Source organism: Varroa destructor, unplaced genomic scaffold (assembly GCF_002443255.2).
Source record: "Varroa destructor unplaced genomic scaffold, Vdes_3.0 BEIS01000002.1, whole genome shotgun sequence".
In the NCBI taxonomy this organism is placed as follows: domain Eukaryota; kingdom Metazoa; phylum Arthropoda; class Arachnida; order Mesostigmata; family Varroidae; genus Varroa; species Varroa destructor.
The window spans coordinates 32,818,843-32,841,291 of record NW_019211455.1 but is presented as its reverse complement, the minus strand read 5'-3'; the positions used below and the strand labels follow the sequence as shown (position 1 = coordinate 32,841,291).

Below are 22,449 nucleotides of genomic sequence, written 5' to 3'. Positions count from 1 at the left end.
GTATTGTGACTAGATGTAGAAGGCAGAAATAGATATTGGCTTGCGAAATATAGTTTCAATACTAGCTAAAGCTGTGGCAAAAAGTAAATGAGTGCCATTCGATAGGGATGAATCATCTTACTTAGAAACTCAAACTTAGAAATGAATGTCCTTTTAACAACGGGGACTGCTGAACTGCGTCAACAATAACGATAGTTCGCTCTGTTGAATTCGTTGCCCGATGATGGTACCCATACGAAGCACACAATACAACAGCAAGAAGAAAGGGGGGCAGGAAAAGGCTGAGGGGCGGGAGGCAGAACACCATTGTTTTTATGAGATATATACTAATAGCAAAAGAGGCGCAAGTCACTTTACGAATCGGATGGAACGGCGTTGGTCAGCGGTGTTCTTGCTCGTCTAAAGATTTTTTCGTCACCGTGTCAACTCAGTCCGCAAACAACTGTGTTACAGCAGTTTAACTAACGTATTCGAGTATTATTATTCAATGTCAAAATCGACAATATTTGTTTCTGTTGCATTTGTTAGAGATCACTAACCTACAGTTACGTATGTAATATTAGTAACTAATGGACCGGACACGAGAATGACACCGGCATCGTCACATATTGAAAGGGTACAGCTGCCTTCAAACGTTCGGTTTGGTTAACGGTTGGGCTAAGAAGAAAATCATCTATCCCTATCCAAAGGAAGGAACCGAAAACAAGTAAGCCTTTGTACGCTCGAGTAGTAGCGGATGTTCTTTCAAGAGCCTTCGTTGAATATTATTGCAATTGCAATCTCTGATATTTCTAAAACTAATGTCCACGTACGGTTCTCGAGAACTACTGTGAAAGCATATGCTGTGTTATACTTTTTTACGAATAGGCTAATTTGATCGGATAGGACTCACAATAGTCGTTGCCTAAATGCCGCTTCCAGTGGACCCCATCCTCTGGAAGGAAACTGACATGCCACGCATTGGAACAATGCCTTTGCCCTTCCGCTATGATGTAATTGTCCACAATCATTGCAAGTTTATGGAATATAATTGTCATCATTGCACATAAATTCATCTTTCATGCAAGCGAGAAATAGTACCGCCCAATACAGAACCAACGATCAAACTGCTTTGCAGTATTAGACCAGAACTCCAGAAATGCTACTTTCTCAGTGGCGTGCAAGGTTGCACTAAGAATGCAGCTTGACTCCTAAGCATACCGGTGAAGTGTGGATATATATATATATATATATATATCGAATGAAGCAAGATTCTTTTAGTTGCAGACAGACGGTGAGCGAGTACCGGCTTCGTTTTAATTTTTCTCTCGGGCTGATAGTCGGCTCAGTTACAGCGCCACAATAGGCAATGCTAACTTTAAGTGCTGCTGAAGAATACAATGGAAACGAAGTGTCGGTCAGCCAAGCCGTGCGCGGCCCTCCAGCTGCTCTGCGCCCAACAACTAACCGGAGAAGATTATGGGGACGGCACAGGGGCTCCCCCTGGTACTTTGTTGGCAGCCCTGATGGGCAAGCAATAGTTGCTGCTGCTGCTTCCCGTTCTTATGCCGAACTGGCTACGAATGCCCTATATAGTACCATATATATATATATATATATATATATATATATATAAGAGGTCCGAACGGTGTGGTCACTGGTATGATATTGTAGAGCTTTTTTTGTCTCTACGTAGTTTGCCTTATATGGTAGGAACCTGTTCTATTGCTGTTTATTGGCCAGAATATGTCACACGTAGGCAAGTTTACATTGCGCAGATAAGACGGAATCATGGATTCGGCTATCCTAGGGGCCTATATTTCGCTTAACATGTACCCAACAGTCATTAAAACTGTTTTCGCTATTAATATGTAAACGTTGAAAACATGCAAAGGATGTTGCCTTTTTACGCCAAGCAATGGACAGCCACAGTAACGTTTTGCGTAAGGGTTTAACTTGACTGACCGAAGTGCTTTTCTAATAGTTCCGCTTTTTTGATATTTGCGTTTTCTACTGCATGTGAAGTCGTCGTCGGCGGCGGCGGCATACAAGAACGATCAGAAAGTTGACGCGCTAGCTTAACATAGCGTGAATCCGCTACGCTTGCTTCCGTAAGCAAACCTAAACACGGCCTCAACCTTTCCGGCGGTTGTTGTTCAAATTAATAGAATGACGACGCGATATCTGAAAGCTGCTTTACATTCGTCGGCAGTAGTAGCAGCTGTAAGACGATTAGCGCACTTCGGTTGGCTTCTGCAGTTCCACCTTTCCCGTTCTGACATCTGAAAAAAGAGCGTCCGTAAGCGAGCATTGCATGAAACTGGAAATCGACGATAGACATCTTCCAGGCGTAACTTTTGTCTATTTCTGGTCAGCTTTTGTTTAGCGACCTGTTAAGATGAAGACTTGCCTGCATATTGCCAGCAGATAAGCGAGCGCCGCATAGACGAATCGTTATTGTTACCGAGACAGCACTAATAGCAATAGTGAGGCTACACCTAATTCCGACAATAAAAGCGACGATAGCTTTGGTTTGAACCTCGGCAGTTTCCAGTACGCCGATCGATGCTCGCTCAGCATCACGTCATCAATGAACTGTTGCCCGTTACCGTTGCCAGAGACGATGCGGTAACAGAGAGTAGAGATGATTGTCGAGAAGCCGTCACCTCAGGTCGAGCTGAAGCCAAAAAATGTTGCTAAAGAAGCCGAAAGAACTAGGCGAATAGGTGATTAGTCAGACACACAACCAGACCCTGATATCGGCTTAAAGGGCGATTGGCCATTACTACCTTTTTCAGAGCATTCCATTTGACTTTTCGCGGTTAAAACAACTAGCTAGCCCAGTAAAAAATCGCAGGTCCTACTAGACAAATCAGGAACACAATGTTTCTTAATAACAATTTTTAGCACATGTCGAGATATGAATAGCTATGTTAAACATGTTTATTATACTATCATACAAAACCGTTCGATTAGATTAAGATATTCAAAACCAAGTCTATATAATTGCGGAACTTGTGATGGCTGAACGCTGTGACCGAACGGCATGTTGTACCTGCACATCTAAGCTAGATGATACTTATCATCATCATTTAGATAATACTTAGTATTATCTAAATGACCTGATATATCAATACTGAAAGGCAATTGTAACTATAGTTATACCAACAGCAACAGAACCATCTTTGTTAGGCCTTTCGAAGGCAACGACATTTTCTTTTATCACTTCATCCCACCATTTCACGTTGTTCAGTCATCCAATTTTGCTATACTAGCAACTAGCCATTGACTCGTAGTCGATGTGACGGCGCCTGGAAATTAGCTACCATCTATTTATTGTTTTAGAGAACATAAAGAGATGAGTGATCCATATCTAAAAGCCATTGTTTTTTTATCATCGTTTTACACAAGAGTCGCGCTGCCCTGCTCAAGTTGCTTTCAGATCGCATAACGACGCATACCTAGTTGACTTCACATTGAAGCTCGCTATATTTGAGTAAATAGCACACCACGGGTTCCACTGTGATACAGCATGTCTGCTCATTCGGCAGTTTAAATGATCGTAGCATTGATAGAAGGTAATAACCTCGAAGTTCTTTACCTCATTCGACGACGGCGGCTCTGACCATGATGCTAATGACAAGGAAGAAGGGGGTCGTTGGCTTCTTTCTTCTGCTGTTTGTCAGTTATTGCTGCTGGGTGTTATGACTATCTGTGTGGCCACGCCATACGGTCCAGTGAACGCCGCATGCGGACGACCTTTACGTAGTGATCATAGAACTGTTACTACTAACTCCATAGCTTCTTTTGACGCGCTCCGTTGAAATCGCATGTTACCAATCATATACACCTGAGCACTCTAGCGCACCGGAGCAATCCAGCACCGCGGCTCGCTACACTAGTGCTGCTACGAAGTTGGAAAGCATTGTCAGAACGTGTGAAGTAGCAGACGAGGATCTGAAGGATGCATTTGCTATATTTGTGTAACGTGAAAATAGTGAAGTCGTTTGCGTTTTTAGAAACGATACATATATATATATATATCGTGAGTGAGTGAGTGTGAGCAGTGAGAAGGAGCTGCCCGGCGTTCTCGCAAACTTTTTTGCGCGGAGTAGCGAAAGACACCACAGAGCCGCAGTTGATCCTCCGCCGAAGTGCTTGCTAATAGCCGAAGTAAAGCCAACGATACTAGCAGCAACAGGCACACGTATACGACCACAGACGCCTTCGTTCCCCACTTCTAGTGTCCCCAAAAATAACAGGAACAGACCAACTTTTAGTTGGTTTCTGCGACAGCATTTGTAGTAACACCACCAGCCGAGCCATGTCAAAGTTCTGATGAAGTTCTTGGCGAAGCGACCTCGGCATAAGTACACGCCATTGTCTATGGCGATGCGATATGTTGTTGCAACGGCTTGAAACGCTCGATAGTAGTCCAAAACTGGCTAGTGCCACAATTATTACGTTTGCTATTGTAGTTTCAATTTGAATGAACTTCATCTCGCCACCTTCAATAGGTGGGAAACAGGATGAGAGATAAGCTCAAGTCGTTTGCCATGTCACAGCAGAAGCAGCAGCAGCAGACAGCTGCTATAGCATTCAGGCACTGCTAGTGACGGTTTGTAGAGACTTGCTTATAGATAAACAGGTGCATAAGGCTAGTAGCACATGTTCGAGCAGACTTAAATGTAGAACAGTAGGTTATGGATGCACCCTAATACCTACTCTATGCATACCACAAGGTAATCTGCTATTGGTCAATAAAATATGGAGAATATAACTAGTCTTTTGGCCTTTTTTTCTGAGCTGGCAACGCTAAAGCTGAGCTAAAATAGTGATTGAAATTGATCTTATAGTTGGTACTCTTAGACCTAGCAATATCCGCATACAATTTCGTGTACGTTAAGCAAATTCGCTTGCACTGATGAACGCTACAATGTGACCGGCGGTGCTACTTTTGCAAACGTGCAGACTAGTTCCTGATACAATAGCATAGCTCAGAATGCACGCCGTCAACGGAGACCAGCGCTAGATAGAAGTGGAAGACCGGTTCAGGCCATAAGAGCAATAACATTTGTGTGATCATCTCTGTGAACTGCATGAAGCTGATTACACGAGAAGAAAAAACATACGACAGGATCAGACGGACACGCAAACAAAGGCTGATAGGATGGTACATAGGTAAATCATTTTACTGTCATATCATTTAGATGACAGCAGTAATGGATCAGTCGGCTGATCCAGTCCAGTTAGATGCTGACAGACAAAACCCGACGATGCAAATCTGCCGAGCATCACAGGGGGGCGCCATGCTATTATTAGCTGTTGTTGAATACCAAGTCGATCATATCATGGCTATAATATTGGTAGTCAGTGTTGCCTCATTGGATGGAGCACCAAGTGTTATTTCGTTGATCCGAAGGACCTAACTCAAATAGGACCAGGTATTTGCTCGGGCCGTAATTGACATTCCTTCATTCGTCGAAGTCGGCAATTCATACGTCGTCACAGAACGCACGTGTGTGCATAGATGGCCAAACAGACCGCTATTCAGTGTAGGCCCGCACTCACAGACACAAAAAGTCCTACAACAATACATGACTGTACCAGACGTGGCCTCTACTACGACCGCTACTATACGGTGCTGTGCACAGCATCGCACAGTCAACCAGCAGCGGGCCCGCCAATAAAACACAGGCGTTATTAATTAATAATGATAGCAGCAACGTTAATTGTGGACATAATATAGTAACAGTAAAAGCAAGGGTACGGTTGTTGTAGTGTGGCTTGGCAGGCTATTTAACGTAGAACAACGACGGCGACGACGAAGGACGGTCAACTAAGAAGCAACTTGACGGGCGACTGCACAGCCCTGCACGCTCGGCCAGCCGCAAAGGACAGAAACAATAACAAAATAATAATATGCTTTTTCATATTTCGACAGATCTCAGCTGAAGCCACAATCAACCCATTGCTGAATCAAGTATAATAACCGTAACACCATATATAATTATCGTCAACGAATGCAACAACGTCGGCATTGTGGGTACGATGATAAGATCATAATCAGGCAAAACGATCGCCCGTCGGGCAGGTTTACTCTGATGATTGCTACAATTTCGAACAATCATAATAACACGAGTTTATAGTTTGTTAATTAATACTTAGGCATAAACTCGCATCTTCTGGATCAGCACATAGTAAACACAACGAATAACTGCCGACACCGTTATGCGTCGCTAACAAGTACTAGGTCTTTTCGATTCTTTTCACAAACTTCGATCGAAGTATGCAGTACTATTATCCTGCAGTTTAGACGGTAACTTCCCTTACGTCACTGCTGTGGGGGTCTGGCGTCAGAGGATACACTACATTTTAAAAGGCAGCTTCGCCGTCATGTTCACGAGATTTGAAATATGACTTAATGTAATAACAACATAAAGCGTACTATAATAAGGGAAAAAAATCTGATTGCACTGTATACTACAGCTGGGTATTACTTTTGCAATCTCAACATTCTCTGACTGCTATTGTCCGCCCAATCATTTTTTCATGTTTCATTTTGTTGTACTTGATCTCATAGGATCTATCGAATCTGCCGTAAGCACCGCAAGGCCCCGAAGACCGCCCAAAGCGCATAATTCACGCTCGAACGACACGAGATACGACTACACCCCAGCTGCAAATAGACTTCTTGGCATGCTTTCAAATGACATTCAGCATCGTCTTATGGAGGCCTTGGAGTTATTTTTATCAAATCTAACTTCACAGTTACAGCAGCAGGCAATTGGACGGTCAAACGGCCTGGCCGAAACAGCGATTTGCCAAGTGTGTTTAATATCGGAACGGAGACCGACTGGTGTTATCGTAGCAGTGGGCCAACCGGTGTGCCTTGAAGCTGACAAAAACGAACAGCAGCGCACGACGCAGCGTGCGCGAGGCATCGACGGGACGATATATTATATCCTATAGCAACACACATTTTTCTCGCGTAAGTACCATTTCTAAAACGAAATTGTTTACTCTACACCGTAAGAAGAAGAGTTATATCCAGCTTGGACTTTGACTGAGGAAAGGCTACGGGAGACTGTACGGAATGCTACATGTAACTACAGCAGGTTTCCCTTATGTTGAACATAATAATAATATAGTCATTAATAGTATCGTATTTTAAACTAGAGAAGCAGGCGTTACTCGTTGAGCAAAATCACGACGACGAACGACGGGTGTGGGAGATATAACGTATCTCCCACATATATAAACAACAAACAAATGAACAAGAGCGGCTGTGTTGACGCGTCACCGAAATACAACCAAGCAAATACTGTGAAAGAGGCATTCAGCAACAGATTATGGAATTTCTTTTACATTTTTATTTTACCACCTTTTATTCAGCTCGTACAGGGAGCTATAAGTTTCCTAGCAAGCTTCAGTTTGCAATGATTCGTTCGTGCCATGCCGCTGCCATCATTCAAAGGAAAGGGTGGATTGATTAGCGGTGACAGAGCCGATCAATCCGTCAACGAGATGAGTAATTCGCAATGACGACTCGTTTTCGACCCACCCTTCGATATCCTCGTTGCACCCCACCGGCCAATTTGAATCGCTTAGAATTTTTCTTGTCTATACCATCATCATAGTAAAGTCCCGTCTGAAGCAAAGCCTAACGCCAAACCTGGATGTAAAACTCAAAACACAGCGGCCAGCTTCCCGGCAGCAGTCTTTTGCTGCCTTGGATCTTATCCTTCGCACGAAGAGTACAACGCACCCCAACCGTAGCCTCATTGCATCTTCTCTTCAGTCAATAATCTTCTACAATCATATTCCCTTTAACAGACAAACGGAACACACAACAGAGGGACAGATCTGGTTCCGACAATGAAATAACACCCCATTTAGCATCATCAGTATGATCGCACATCGTTCATCATTCTAAAATAGAACCGGGGTTACCTACATCTCCACTCCTAAACGTCTCGTTTCGCTCCGTTAAATCGCTTTTTTTCCATTTTCTAGCCGATTGACCCTCGACAGATATCTGGCTGGAACGTGTTTTGTCACTAGGTGAACTTAAGGGCATTTTTGTGACGGGGCTGTGGTAGGGCTCTAATTTCGACAGACAAATAACACATGATTCGTCTCGTGTGCCAGACGGCGCCCCCAGCTAAAGTCCGAGGCCGCAGGTGTACAACTTAGCGTCTTCAGTGACATCAAGCATGTAGAACTGGTTACATGACTGCTCCGGCAGGGATTAATCGATTTCCATACTTGTAAACCAATCGAACCTAATCGAATTTGCAACTCTATAATGGTGTTACATTAGATAAAATGACATTTCGACCTTTGCGAAATTACTCAACCGGACGGATTGCAGGTATTTAGATCATAAAAAATTAAAATGACAGCTGTAGATAGTTTTTATCCGTCTGACCGATGTTCGATATGCGGTCGCTTGTTCAGAATGAACGGGACGGGGATCCAGCTGTGACAAGTGAGTTGATTCCTGTGGGAGCTCCAATCGCTTCGTTGGCTTCCCTTCGCGTATCTGTCATCGGCAGCCCTGTCTTTATGGCAACTTTCCTCAAAACATAGCACTTCGCCTGTTTGGCTGCTTGATTAGCTATTCAGTGAGTTTCTCAGCCTTTTTTTCTTTACCTCCCTTCCTTTCTTTGCTGTTCGATCCCTTTCATATCCTAGTGCTTTCTTCACCCTGGTTACTTCGCAGACGTGTAGCCCCTTTTTCCACCGGACTTAGCGTCTCTCTCTGGCTTCTCTTGGCCCATTAGATAGCATAGCGTCGATGCTCCAATGCGCGTTGCCACTTAAGTGAAATCAGAACAAAAACCCTTCGATGAGGAGTTATAAAAATCTGATAACTGACGACATGAAGGACATATTCTACAACTGAATTCGGTCGATCGAATGCGATAGCGGCCCATTTGACGGCCGGAAGGAGCATTCTTTACCTGAGACACACATTATTGCGCATATACTCGCAAAGATCAATGAAAAAACCGCAGGTAAATTCGTTTTTTTTTTTTGTACTTGAAATTGTATTCGAAAAATAGATAACATTTTGGCTTCGGAAGGAAATTTAGGAACAAATGGAAATTCTGCTGATTCATCTCCGCTTGCATAAGGACAAGCATGTACGCCTTACTGTTGCCTATTGTATTCAAACGACGATAAGTGCCCGAAAATCTGGCTAGTATAATAATTTAAGATTGCTGCACAGATACCTGAATTCAGTTAGAAAACCTGAATGTGGCCATAACCTATACCTTTTTTGGGTATCTTCATTAAATAAATTCTTAATTTGCCCTAATATTAAATTGAATAGAATTAAGGAAAGCTACGTTTGTGAAATATGACCGTTACTCGATATCGCAGACCGACGCGTTCGATATTTACGTTACTAATAATGGCCTCGCTCAAAATCCAACCAGCTAAAAAACGTATCGCCGTCGTCCGGAGACGATATATCGTCAACAATTATCTGTGTCATAGGGTCGCCAAACGTAACGGATTAACTCTACGCTACGGTAGCGATGTAAGTACTTAACGAACATGTACTGTGAACGCTGAAAATTCTTGTTGTATTTAATCTAAATATCCATTATCTAAAAATGGCACTCCTTAAGAAAACGTCTATCCATCATGGCAGTTTATACTTTTGAACAACGTTCCGTCATGTGATTTAAATCAAATACGGTAAATGAGTTGCATGTTACGTATGCCAATGCCGCATCTTAATAATATAATATAGGGATGTTTAGAATTAATTAAACGATTATAAAGTTTTTACCTATTTAGGTAACTGTTGATTGTTGAGTTATGGCGTTGAAAATTCGAGCTCAACCTAACACTTTCATATTATAGGTCTTTCTACGTTTTCCGATAATAAGCAGTGATGATCAATGACGTCCAACAGCTGTACAAACGATCAGCCAAATAGGAACCGCCGCCGTTATCACAGCCGCTATATTAAAGCCGAAGCCAAATGTCGGTGTCAATCGAAAGGTAGTGATAGTACTAATATATATAACGCTCACTCAACGAAACAGTAAAATGCCATGCGTTACCATCTGTAATTTTTTATCGTTTTTTCTTATTACTTTCTTCGTCCTTACAAAATGACATACACCTCTAGAAAGCGCTTTCGTTGATCTGCAGCTATTACCGTTTTGTGTAGATTACGTAATATCACTTTTACGAGTACCAAAGATAAGTGTCGAGTGATAAAAACAACATTCTCTCATCTGGTCCGTTTTATATTTTTTTTTCTAGGTCATCTACGTTTTTGACTTCGGTAAAAGACGAACAAAAATCACCGAAGTGCTATCTTTCAGCTACCTGACACAACTGTTTTCTGAGAGCACAAGGTGGTGTTATAGTTCTGTGATCCGGATAAAATTATACTTAGGGCAGGAACAGGCTAAATTCATACACAACGACTACTCTGGACTTATCAATGGAAAGCTTGAAAGAATATCCTGAATGGTAAAGACTCACGGTGGTGTCGTGGGTACGTATCAGTTGCGGATTATCCTTCTTGGCAGAGGTTGTCTTGGTTCTTCTGCGCCGCTCGCGGCGACGCTCCTGAGTTACCCTGAACGGCTTCATTTTTGTCAATCTTCAAGTCAGTTTTTCAGATCTATTTTTGCTCCGTTAACTGTACTTCTGTTGCTAAGCATATAAAATTCGTTGCGTTCGCCGCTTTCTTTGTTGATAGGCTTTTGTTACAACTTGAACTGTGGCCGTTATTTCTGTTGAGCCTGCAGCTGCTTTTTTTTTTAACTGTCCTTCCACTTGTAAGTATTAATTATCCTTCATTGTTTTTCTAATGTTTTTTCGACACAGATCTTCAGAGACTCTTCGAAGACTACGGTATAGTAAGCCATATGTAGGTAAGGCCAGTCTATCTATAGATAAAAGACAACAGGTTGGTTTCTCAAAAGATGGCCTCGAACTACAATTTGAGGATCATTGAGTGACTAGAATAGGTAGGGATAAAAATGCAATGATGTGCAATCGTTTCGAATCGGAGTGTCGGTCCGAAGTCTTTGGAGTAGAGTTTTCCGGCCAGAAGCCTTTTCTTCGCTTTGTCCTTTGCCTTTCGGGGACCCGTCCTGCTTGACTTCGCTCCTTCTTCGGCCCCCTTTGTCAGATATTTTGTTTCTCCTCGCCCTGCCCCGTCTGAATTTACCTATTTATATTGCTCATTGGCCTCCTCGCCTTGTACTCTTAGCTGCTGCGTACTTTTTGCCTTTTGTCGTCTTGTTTCGTTGTCGTCGTCGTAGCTCCGCGTATTAAAACTTGAGTAACTTTTTCCAAGAAGACGAACTCTCTGTCTGAAGTTGTAAAAGCTAGTTGTGGCTGAGCCGAGGACTTCGGTTCCTCAGTTGAATAGACAAACCGAGCAAAAGCTCTTGGCGGTAGATTAAAGCTGATACGAGTTTTCGGCTGTTCATATCACACACAGCCTGGCACAGGTTATTATCGTTCAATTATGCTTGTTTGTTGAGCTTACTGACGGCTAATAACAGCTACTGTATAACTGTATGTATTTATAAATACACGCTGTCAAACACGCTAAGCTTTGCTGCACGTATTTTTAAAGCTTGACATTTTTTCTTTTTTTTTTACACCATTTTTTAGCTTTTTTTACTTTTCATCGTTTGAGGAGGGTCAGTGAACGAGTTGAGAAAATGGGTAGCTTGGTTGAGGAATAGAAATGCTTGAACTTGGCTACCGTATCGTGGTAGGCTTCTAGATAAGCTTAAGTTCCGCGGCTGTCGCTAGGCCTAGCTCGTCACAATAGTAGATATATATGTACATTATATATATATATTATATATATACATAAATATATATATATATATATATTATATATATGGAAGGTAAGCTGTCGAGCGTTGGTCCTTTCTGTGTCAATGACTTGAAAGATCTTATTTGTTCCTCTTGCGGCTTTCCACTAAAAAACACTCATTGCCTCGTGTTTTTCAGCTTTCGTCAAGAAAATTTGATAACGAGGTCAATGCATGGTTGATTCTCTTCGTAACTAACGCTGGTAGTTTAGCTATGCGTTGCTGTTACTCTGACTTAGATAACTGACTGCTGGATGTCTACCATTGTTGTTATTCTGCTTGAACACACAAGAATCCTCAAACAAGAACTTCAAGTCAATTCCGATTCCAATATCTAATTGAATCTCTCAGATAAGACTGGGATAGGCGAGTACCGTTGCCGTTTGTGGTGTATGTAGAACCGTACTATAGTTATTTACTGATTGCTTCGGTGCTAGATCTGATATTAAAAGCATGAAATCGCAAAAACACTCACACACGCCGCTTGAGGTCACAGACTGTAGTCGCTTAATGGACTTTTTTTTCTGCTGCGTGTAATTGCCTTTTCAAGTTAAACCGTAAGTAGGAGCAGTACAATAATGGCTAATGTAGAATTATAGCCGTTTTAGTTAACTTATCCTTTCTTCTTCAATTTTATGCAACGCTTAAAGTTGTTGAGGCGACCAAAAACTGATAGATTTGTTTGTTAGGTCTGACCGTTCGAAAAGCTACTGCTGCTGCCGTTAGTTATGTAGTAGTAGCTCAACGATCGGTCCCTCGGCAACTTTAAGACACCAGTGGATCGTCTCCTCCTGAGGAGAGGGGTTTGGGTTTAGTCCCTTCTGATGTTGAGCACCACCAGCGCCTCCGGAGTTCGGGCTTGGCGCCTTAGGTTGAGTACGCCCTTTTTGCGCCTCTGGGCACGCTTTATCTCGTTTTGTTTTCTTGTTTGTTATTGGGCGCGACACCTCGAGGTATACTTTTCACACACAAGAGTACTCCTAGCACGAGCACGAAGCACGACACACGGTATTGTGGACAACCCAGCACTGTACCATGATGACACGATTCTCCCCCTGTTTATGGCACCTGTGGCGCTACCAGCCGCGGCCGCCGCCGCTGCTGCTGCTACCAACGTAGTTAGCTGACGCCCTGGCTTGCGCTCTTTGCTCGGGAATCAAAAGGAGAAAGGGAACGGTGACCAATCACACGGCGATTGCAGGCCGCAAATTGCCTGCGCTGTAGCGCACGGCAGCTACCGCCGTCGTCAGTATCAGCAGCACGAAGAAACGTCACGGACCCGCCCGCTGCTCATTGCCGCTGCAGTAGCAGAGGAGACAGAAGGGGGGAAACGCGCTGCTGCCGTCGGCTTTCTGCCCAGTTGTGGCGTCGCTTGCCTGCCGAGGCAAATGACGTCGAGAAGCAATAGCAATTTGCGCAGCAGGAACGCAACATAGTCCCAGCATTAATCGACTGAATGACGATGTCTTGTCTGTTACCTGCCATGCCCTGTATTCACTTTCTATTGCGATGCTGCCTCTTACTCTATAATAGTTTCTACTACTACTTACGACATTACCGCTTTAGACTGCTGCCGCTGCTCGTGCTAATCGGCATCAATTGAATGAAGTTCACGGTCTCAAATTGCTAACAGCCTAACTGTATCGTTTACCGCGACAACAGAGTCGCGCGCAAACTACCCGCACCGGAGACAGGAAAGAATTAATCAATAATCAAATTTAGACCACTGATCCATCTAACAGCGAATATAGACTGGACTGCTATTTAACGACTAGGGAGAAGTTTGGAGGAGCTGCGTCCTAACGGGAAAACAGGCACCAACAGTGATTATTTTCGAGAATCATCCAGAAGTTCCTATTGTTTGTAACTAGGAATTCCAGTTCGTGTTTGAGCAGTTCTGGCAAAATTTAATGACAAAGAGTTCTTTTTTTATCCACACATTTCGAGGAATATATGAATTCAGTCACAGACCCAGCACATTTAGATGTCTTAGGGCGAGCCAAAGCCGCCACGCATATTATACGATAATTAGCAAAATTTGATATATATGCTTTCGTTTCGTTGATTTCATTGTACAATTTATATTTTGCCCTATATATTATATCCCGCGACAGGGTGTCATTCAACTTGAGCTTATTCATATGGGTCGGCAGCAAGTTGGTTATCAGTAAAAGATGTTGAGCTGGCCTACCACTGATTCTCTCATCCGATGCTATTAGTTGAGGGACGTTCCCTCTACCCTGAAGCCGTTTGTCCGTGTTTAGAAAGCTAAAAGCGCAGCATAATTGGGAAAATAAAAAATAGATACTTGAACAACCTCTTGTATATTGCCCCTACGTACTGTTAGAAAAATCACAGGTTGAAACGAAATTACATTCTGGTTGTGAATCGCGTCTGTCCAATCCGCCGACTCAAACGACAGAACCCGAAGCATGATCAGTCGATTGCTTCAAAGATTACAAACAAAAAGTGGCAAGAATGCAGAAAAGGCAAGTTGTACAACATGCAAATAATCCAATTAGGCTCCGCAGGGGCAATATTGTCAACAAAAAAAAGCAAACCCCAAAAATATTGTCTTGTACTGTTTTTTTACAATTTCCCCGATCAGCAACATCATATATCTAGTAGATCATGCGACAAGCGAAAAATTGAGCAATTAGTTAACATATATTCATACTACTATACAAATAAATAATCCGCTACTATAAGGCGAAGCCGGGTTCGTTTCATCTGTGCACCATTCGAAAAACACAAGCATGGACACGTGCGTATCGGACCACGCTGATCCTTGTTTGTGCACGTTGTGAAAGCTCAGTTCATTAAGCGGGGAAGCATTTTTCCTTGCCATTTACGTTCCGGAGTGATGTCTTGTTGGACTATTCCAAAAACTTCTTGTCATCTTTCTTACGTTCGTTCATTTTATCAGAAGTAAGTCGTTACTAGGTAATAGCTTGAAAGCCGTTTGCCTATCTGTTACAATTGCGATCTTGCTTATTATTATGCTTAATTATTATTATTATGATTATGCTTAATACGAGCCTTAAGAGACGCAAACAGTATAAGCGACGTACGGCCCAATTAATAATTTGCTTTTTATCGAGATCAAAAACCGCTAGAGCATGCACATCGGCAACCAGAGCGAGGTGCATTGTTCAAATCTAATATACACACTTAGAACATAGCAAATTGATTCTGGGCAATCTTTTTTTTATCGTTTGCAGCATAAATATTCAAGGTCGATTTGGCGGTTCTTATAGCTAGTTGGGCAGGTGCAATAGGCTTAGTCGGAATTTTTTTATCCCAGCGAATTTCGGCCCAGTATGTTCGTCTTGGGAACCCGAACTCTGAAGATGATGTTTACTGCAGGATTAGGTACAGATACAATGAGTCACAACAGATTTGCAACGAATGAAATAGCGTTTTCGAATGGCAGGTACGCGCCAACAGCAAGTGACCCTATGGGCTAACCTAGGACGTGCGCTAACCCGGAAGGAAATAGAAATGTAACCCTTGCATTCATCTTTCGCCCATGGCCTGCCAAAAGTGCGTTTTGCCTCCAAATCAGCCTTAGATACGCTGCGTCGAACTCATTCAGGACCATCTGAGCTTTTAATTGTAGGCGATATTATGGATCGAAATAGGTTTACATTTTACGTCAACATCGAAACGTAAACCGAACTGTTCGATCGAGTTGATTTGATTATTTTAGAAAATAGACCGTTATTACGACACAACGGCCAGAACTTCAACGATATCGTTAGGAGTATTGTCGTTGAGAAACAGTGTAGTTATGTCGTCATCTATACGTATCGAATCAAGTGTACACGGGGACCGAATAGGTTTTCTGTGTTGGACACCAGAAAGACAAGAAAATAAAACGAAGTTGCGAACAACTAGTGTCTAAATTACAAATCTGTACAACCCGAGCAGTACTGATTATCGCACGAAAGCTACGTTTCTATATAACATGACAGGCATACACAGATATCTGCTCCCATGGCGTTACATGTCGCGTATCGCCTATCTGCTTCTCATTAATCATCACGATAATTTTTTCTTAGATACCTTACGATGTAATAATTACAATGAGAACGTTATTATTATCATCATTATTTTACCCATGCCTATCTATTCTCAAAAAAAGCAATTCTGTTTTACGATACATAAGTATATATGTTTACTTAAATCTAGTATGGTAAGTTGAGAGAGGACTGACTGTGGTCCTACACATACGCTAGTTGACTAATCACAGAAACGCGAAAAAAGTTGTGTCAGCAATCGGTTACTGTTGTTTGCAACTATAACAACAATAACGGCGCTAATAACGGCTTTTCTGTTGGTTTAATCGGGTGCTGTCTGCTCGCCTGTGCCTATCGTCGTCAACAAAAATAACGACGCGATGGCAACCAGGGGTCGCTGCTGTCATCAACAAGCAGAGGCTGATGTAAATCGTATGTCGGTAACATCAACAACTGAATTCGAAGCGTGTCGTTCAAAACTCAAAGCGAACATATGTGAAAGAGGCCACCACTAAAAAGCAGGTCATTATTGCACACTGCACTAGGTCTATAGAACTAGGTCTAATAAGCTACAGAAAAGCTACGTTCAACTTAGAGTTGAATATATAGCCTGGAGCTGTACAGCACAAAAGACCCGCCTGCTTTATGTCTTAAATAGGTAATAGCTTATTGACAACATTCTATCGATGTAATTCCGAAAGGAATAAGGATGTGAACGACTGATATCGAAACCATTCGAATGGCTTAATCCAGAAATCTAAATGTATAGTCGCCATCCTTCCGGAAACCAACGTCTATCTTTGCTTTCATTTCTATAGCCCGCGCAGAGCCGTCCTTAGGATGTAATCACAATCAGGTTTTGGCTTATTCCGAACGAAAAGAAGCTTCCTCCCACAACAGCACAAAAAGCACAATTATAGATCTTTACATGTTAATTCTTCTATTCTTTGATTCATTTTGTCGTGTCTGCCGCCCTTCCTAGTAGCTGATCATAGCGAAAAAGCCCAACTCAGCATCGATATGAATTTAAGTTTCAGGTTAATACATCAAGGAGCTCATTAAGGCTTGACTTGTGTTCATAGCATTCTTTCCTGCTATTATTCAGTGATTTTCAATTTCTTGTCCAACGTCTAACTGAAGGAGCATGATAAATTTAATCCGGAACAGCCCTAGCAGAATCTAGCGTTTTTGTTGTGGCCCCACAGCGAGCGCCCATTTTTTTCAACGAAGTGTCATTAACGTTATTTCTTTCATGTTACATTCGTCGATGATGGCTGTGATGACAATGACGATTATCGATTGAAAGGGCTCCATAGTACTGTGGGAAAATTAGCTCATTGCTCGTAGGACGGGAATAATTGAACTTCAATTTCCAGCGAAACGAGATTACATCAGTTAAAGTATAGGTCAAACTGGAAGTTAATTTCGTCAACGATTAAATGTTGCTGCCGCAGTCCCTGTTGCACTACTATTGTACTATCTAAATTACAAATTTTTTTTTTTTTTTTTTTTTTTCGGTATATTCTTCTTATTCGCTTGTTAGTTGTAGAATACGTTGCTGACAAAACCACTTTTGTGCTAGCCACCCATGCACAATAATTTTGGCTACCGTAATTAAATAGTTGAATTATAGTGCATTCGCTTCCTAAACAACCATGCCTATCTGATTTATAACACTCCCGTGGAATATAAATCTAGGCAATAATCGGAGCGTTTTCTTTGCGAAGTGAAATAAAAATCTGATCAAGCGCTCGCAAATACGAAATTTTTATCCGCACAATTTATTGAACATCGCCGAAGTTATCAAGTATATATTTACACAAGGAACCATATATCTACTTGATTAAAACTTATTTATTATACATATTATTACATTTGTATCGTCCTGGTACTTGAACGATGTTAGATTCAGTAGCCAACCATTGCTCTGACTGAACGCCTTCTCGTATGCGCTAGGACGGCTTACAGGCTTCATTGCGGTACCGATAAAGCTACGCCTGGTCTAGCACCAGTGGTGCATATCCGACCGTTGTGGCGGGTATTTTTCGTCATCTCGACGAGCAGTTTGCCTTTGTCGTTGTAGATTTTCAGCATCGTAAAACGATCTATTCATTCGACTTCGACAGACATTTAATACACAGCCAAATGCGTTAGTGCTCAAGCTAACTCTGCTTTGGCATTATTTATAACTGTAATGACCTGTCTGATGCCCCATTTAGTCCGTAGAACCGATATCACAGAAGTGAACAGACCACACAAATGCGATAAATGCAGAAAAATATTAATAGCTACATGTGATTACCGTTAGTGGCTTCTACTTGCTATTATCGTTGTTACCGTAGGCGCACGGGCGAACGGAACCAAGCAGCCACACGGTTTCCGTCTGGGTCCTTTTCACAAAACGTTGGTTCTCTCCACACGATCTATCTCCTGTCGGCCCCCCTCCCCGCGTCTGGTCCCAACCTCATCAATCAACCGCTGGGCTATATGAGACGACGACAACATCAACGGCTCGATGTGGCCACGATCATCGGCCTTGACTTTCCTCGGCTATTGCTGTTGGCAAGTAACGACTTCAACTTCTTCACGGTAACTTTAGCATCTAGACGAACTCCAGCAACTGTAACAACAGTACTCTATAGCAATACGTGTTCTGTGAATGCAGGCAGTTTCGGACACTTGCAAAATTTCGATGACCAACGATGATCGGCCAAATGACACCGCCATCACCAGCGCGAAGGGAGACGAGGAGCGAAATCTCTGCCAGTCGCAGTCAGGCGTCAACTTCTGCTCCTGCAGCGGCAATATTTTGAAAATATAAATCAAACACGTGCTAGAAGGGGAGAAGTAGTAGCGGTGCCGGATGAACGTACATATACATATACATATTGATATCAGTGATGTTGATGGTGGTAACGAAAACAATTCCACAACACCCTCAGTTAACTGGTGGCCGTCACGAGACAAGTTGTCGAACACATGCAGTTTGTTTTTCGCCCCCGTTCGACCCCACCATCACCAGCAATAACAGTACTGGCCACTCATCTCGGGCTCTACTTATCTACTGCTATCACTGGAATTAGGTAATATCAGTGACGGGAGGTATGTATATATCAGTTAGATGGATTATAGCGTCTGCAGTCGTCGGCATGCAAACTCGATCACATCCGTTGCTAATGTTGTGTAGTGAAGTCCATAAAAGGCTCTCGTCGGTGTACCGGTAGTTGTTTTTGTTCTCGTCATCGTCTGCAACTCATCTATTTATTTAACTATTCCAGCCATTGTAATCGTGGTCTTTCTACTTCTACGACGTGATAATAGTAACACACTATGCACGACTCATGAGAGAATGCCGTTTTATCTTGAGCTTCCTTTTTTAAAATACAGCCGACAACGGAGCAAACAGCGGATCGTTAGCTGCTTGTTGAATCGCTAATGGCCACAGTTTCAAAAAATCGATCGACAATTCTTATTTTTATTAGCCGCAGCGGCAGCAGCGCTACGGCAGCAGTATGGCTATATAGGAATGCTTATGTTTTATGGCAGTTGTTGGACCTGTTGCGACACTGGCTACTGACGTTTGTGTCTTCTGGAATAAACGGCGTTCAGTTTGCAAAACGGTTCCCTTAAGGGAATTACAGCTCCGTAAATTCTATTCAAATAAACAATCTTATTTTGTTGTTCAGAATGATCGTCGATACTTACTTAGTTCAGATTACGTCAAGTCGTAAGGAATCTAGAATCCATTTATAATCGAGCGAAAAATTCTTGTTGAAAGCACAGGTTGAAAGTTTCGACGCCACAAACGTTGCGAAAACTGCACGGACGAAAAGTGTAACGTGTCGAGCCTTCGATTTCAACATTGTGGTATCCTGAGAAATCACTGCTACAAATGACGATACGTGATTCTGCACTAATTAAGAGGCTAATATTACAAAACGCAGCTCTTAACTATAATGTTCTATAAACTTGGCCAACTTTGTCCTACAAATTAGCATGGATATGTTCATAGATTCCAAGACTATTTCTGCTCAATTTAAAGACTATCGCTATCATCATAAGATGGTAAAATTGTAGACGTTTCATCTTTCTATGGTGTTTTGTAGAGAATGGCCAGTAAAATGCTACAAAAGCTACACGCACGCAGCTGATTGTATGGCTCAATTGCCTGCCAGCAACCAATTTATGTACCGCTTAGACATGGAGCTTTCATTTGTGAGGGCAAAAACAGACCCATAGCAATAATAATAACGTCTTACAAGTCACAGACGAGCTGTCAGTGATTGCACAGAAGTAACTGGCTGGCTGGTATGGCTTAGGGTAGGTTCCAGTAGAAACGCAGCGTTCTCACGTCAAGCCGGAGATTCTAACGTCAGTTATTTTCAGTATGCTATAGTGATCCGAGCTCTACAGTATAGATTGATTATATGTAGCTCAAGAGTTCCACACTTTATTTCGCCTTAGCTACTTTTAAAAACACTAGACTTTATTGATATTTAGATATATAGATATTTAAGATTGAATAATACTTCATTCATAAAAGGAAAGTCCTTATTATGTCCATTAATTATGTGAAGTTGTCCTGCGAGTCTTATTTAATAGTTTTAGTACCTTCTTAATTTTGTATGTTATTGAAAGAACAACGTAATTTCTCGAAAAAGGTCTTGTTATTATTCGTCTGCTTGAGCCATAGGCGTGGGTCTGATCAATCAAAGGCAAGGTAAGTTTGAGGCTAAAATTACACCTAGATTACAGATCAAAATAATCAAAAGACATTACACGTACACAGTCTACTATGGTGATGATTATCGCATCGTTCTGAGTCGTTTCGTAGAGTCGTTTAGCTGACTATTTAGTAACATTTTCGTAAAAATGTGCTATCCATCATACGAGGCTAGCAAAGATATATTGTTATTTACAGACTTTATAAAAGAAGAATAGAAATTAAAAAAAAGCTTGTGTTGTTAATGTAGGCGTATAACATTTTATAGTGAACAAAAGGGAACGTAGAAAACAACATTGCGAATAAGAATGCCATTCAGTGGGATTCGATCCTTCTTTATTCTATTGCGTGAGACAAGAAGACTGATACAAAATGGCAAATAAATACTCTGCGTTAGTCATGGAAAAATTATGGTGGTTTAGCAATAAAGATTTAGTTACGGGGAACATTTTGCTCCAGAAGCATGACAACAGCATTCTTAACATGCACAGGGTTTACGACGAATGCTGAACTGATGTGTTGTATAATTTATAAAAATAAACAACATTTTGTCTATTTCTTGACCTTGAAACAAGAAAGAGAGGGAATTGCTACTTTTTTTGTCAATTAAGTATACAATTATTACTACTACCGTACTATCTCGGCTGCCAATTAAGATGTATTTATATTTATTATACTTCTTCTGTAAATATTTTATGGACTGCGTGGGCGAGCCGAGACTTCGTTTGAGTAACCATGAAACTATCCTCCTGTACAGATCTTCACTTAAGAACAGATACAGCAAACTAATAATGTTGATTCGATTTACTAAAAAATAACGCTTATATTTCGTTTCAGCGGCGAATCCAAAGATGGGATCTGTTTGTTCTTGGTGTATATGATATTAGAAATAAATCAAGTGTCTAAATCGCTTTTCAACGTTTTAAATTATATATATATTCACTTTAGGCCTATAAATACTACTGTCATAGAAATGAAGAACCGAGTAACATTTGCACCAGTATGCCTATTTGAGTATTTTGTTGAAAAGTAACTCAGTTTTAACGGTTATAGCATGCATAATATATATATATATATATTTAATAATATTTAACTTCACTTTACAGAAATAGAACTTATTAACTAGATAAAAAGATAAATACTTCATTTAGCATATATATATATATATATATATAAACCTGCTAAAGGGTCGGTCAGATACGTTTTATACAAATATTTCAGCGGGATCAAATGTTGATTCGACGGAAATTTCGAAGTCCAGAAATGCAAGCGACCAAAAATCTTAAATCCAAAAGGCGCAAAAAATGAAAAAACATGATATGAGCTTATATGGATGACTCAATTGATAACTATCATTTTCCTTTACAAAACGGCCATTAATTTCGACATCAAAAATCCAAAAAGAATCCATCAAAATTACTTTTTGAGCCATTTTGACGGATTTTAAGCCTCCTTTAATCTAAAGTCTGTTGAATATTCTGTTTTTTTTTTTTTAATTCCACCAGCCGTATAATGGCAAAACGTAGATTATTATTTTGGTCAAAAAAAGGACGTTCTTAGTTTTTGTGAAGGTTCCAAAATCAAAAGATTCTATAATACCTCATTATTGCTCAAATTACGCGGGTAACGCATTGTTTTCCCACATACGTTCGCTGTTTTGCTTTAGAAAGAATGGAGTAGTGAATGAACGCATGCCGGTTACAACAAAGAGCCCGCCAAAGTTCGTCCGAATCTATATGCCATAACCAGTATTTATATATATATTATATATATATATATATATATACGTACATACAGAGCTATATCTATATATATGTTTTATATATATACATATAACATATGGACCTATCATAATAGTTTA

The 22,449-nt window shown here is 41.3% G+C and overlaps 1 protein-coding gene and 1 long non-coding RNA gene across 8 annotated transcripts in view; one reads left to right on the top strand and one right to left on the bottom strand.

The window, feature by feature from the left end:
* LOC111245753 (uncharacterized) overlaps positions 1-22,449 on the bottom strand; it is a 93,915-nt gene that overhangs the window by 16,963 nt on the left and 54,503 nt on the right. The window contains exon 1 of one of the 7 annotated variants that reach the window (XM_022794470.2): positions 10,492-12,879. The exons of the other annotated variants lie outside the window; for them this stretch is intronic. Within the exon in view, the coding sequence (XP_022650205.1) occupies positions 10,492-10,602 (111 nt within the window). The 5' untranslated portion in view covers positions 10,603-12,879. Of the gene's footprint in view, positions 1-10,491; positions 12,880-22,449 lie in introns of those variants that run through there. 7 annotated transcript variants of the gene reach the window in all.
* On the top strand, positions 7,389-10,070 carry LOC147757686 (uncharacterized). The gene is made up of 2 exons (XR_015322483.1): positions 7,389-9,529; positions 9,859-10,070. It is a non-coding gene; the product is annotated as an uncharacterized LOC147757686 (long non-coding RNA).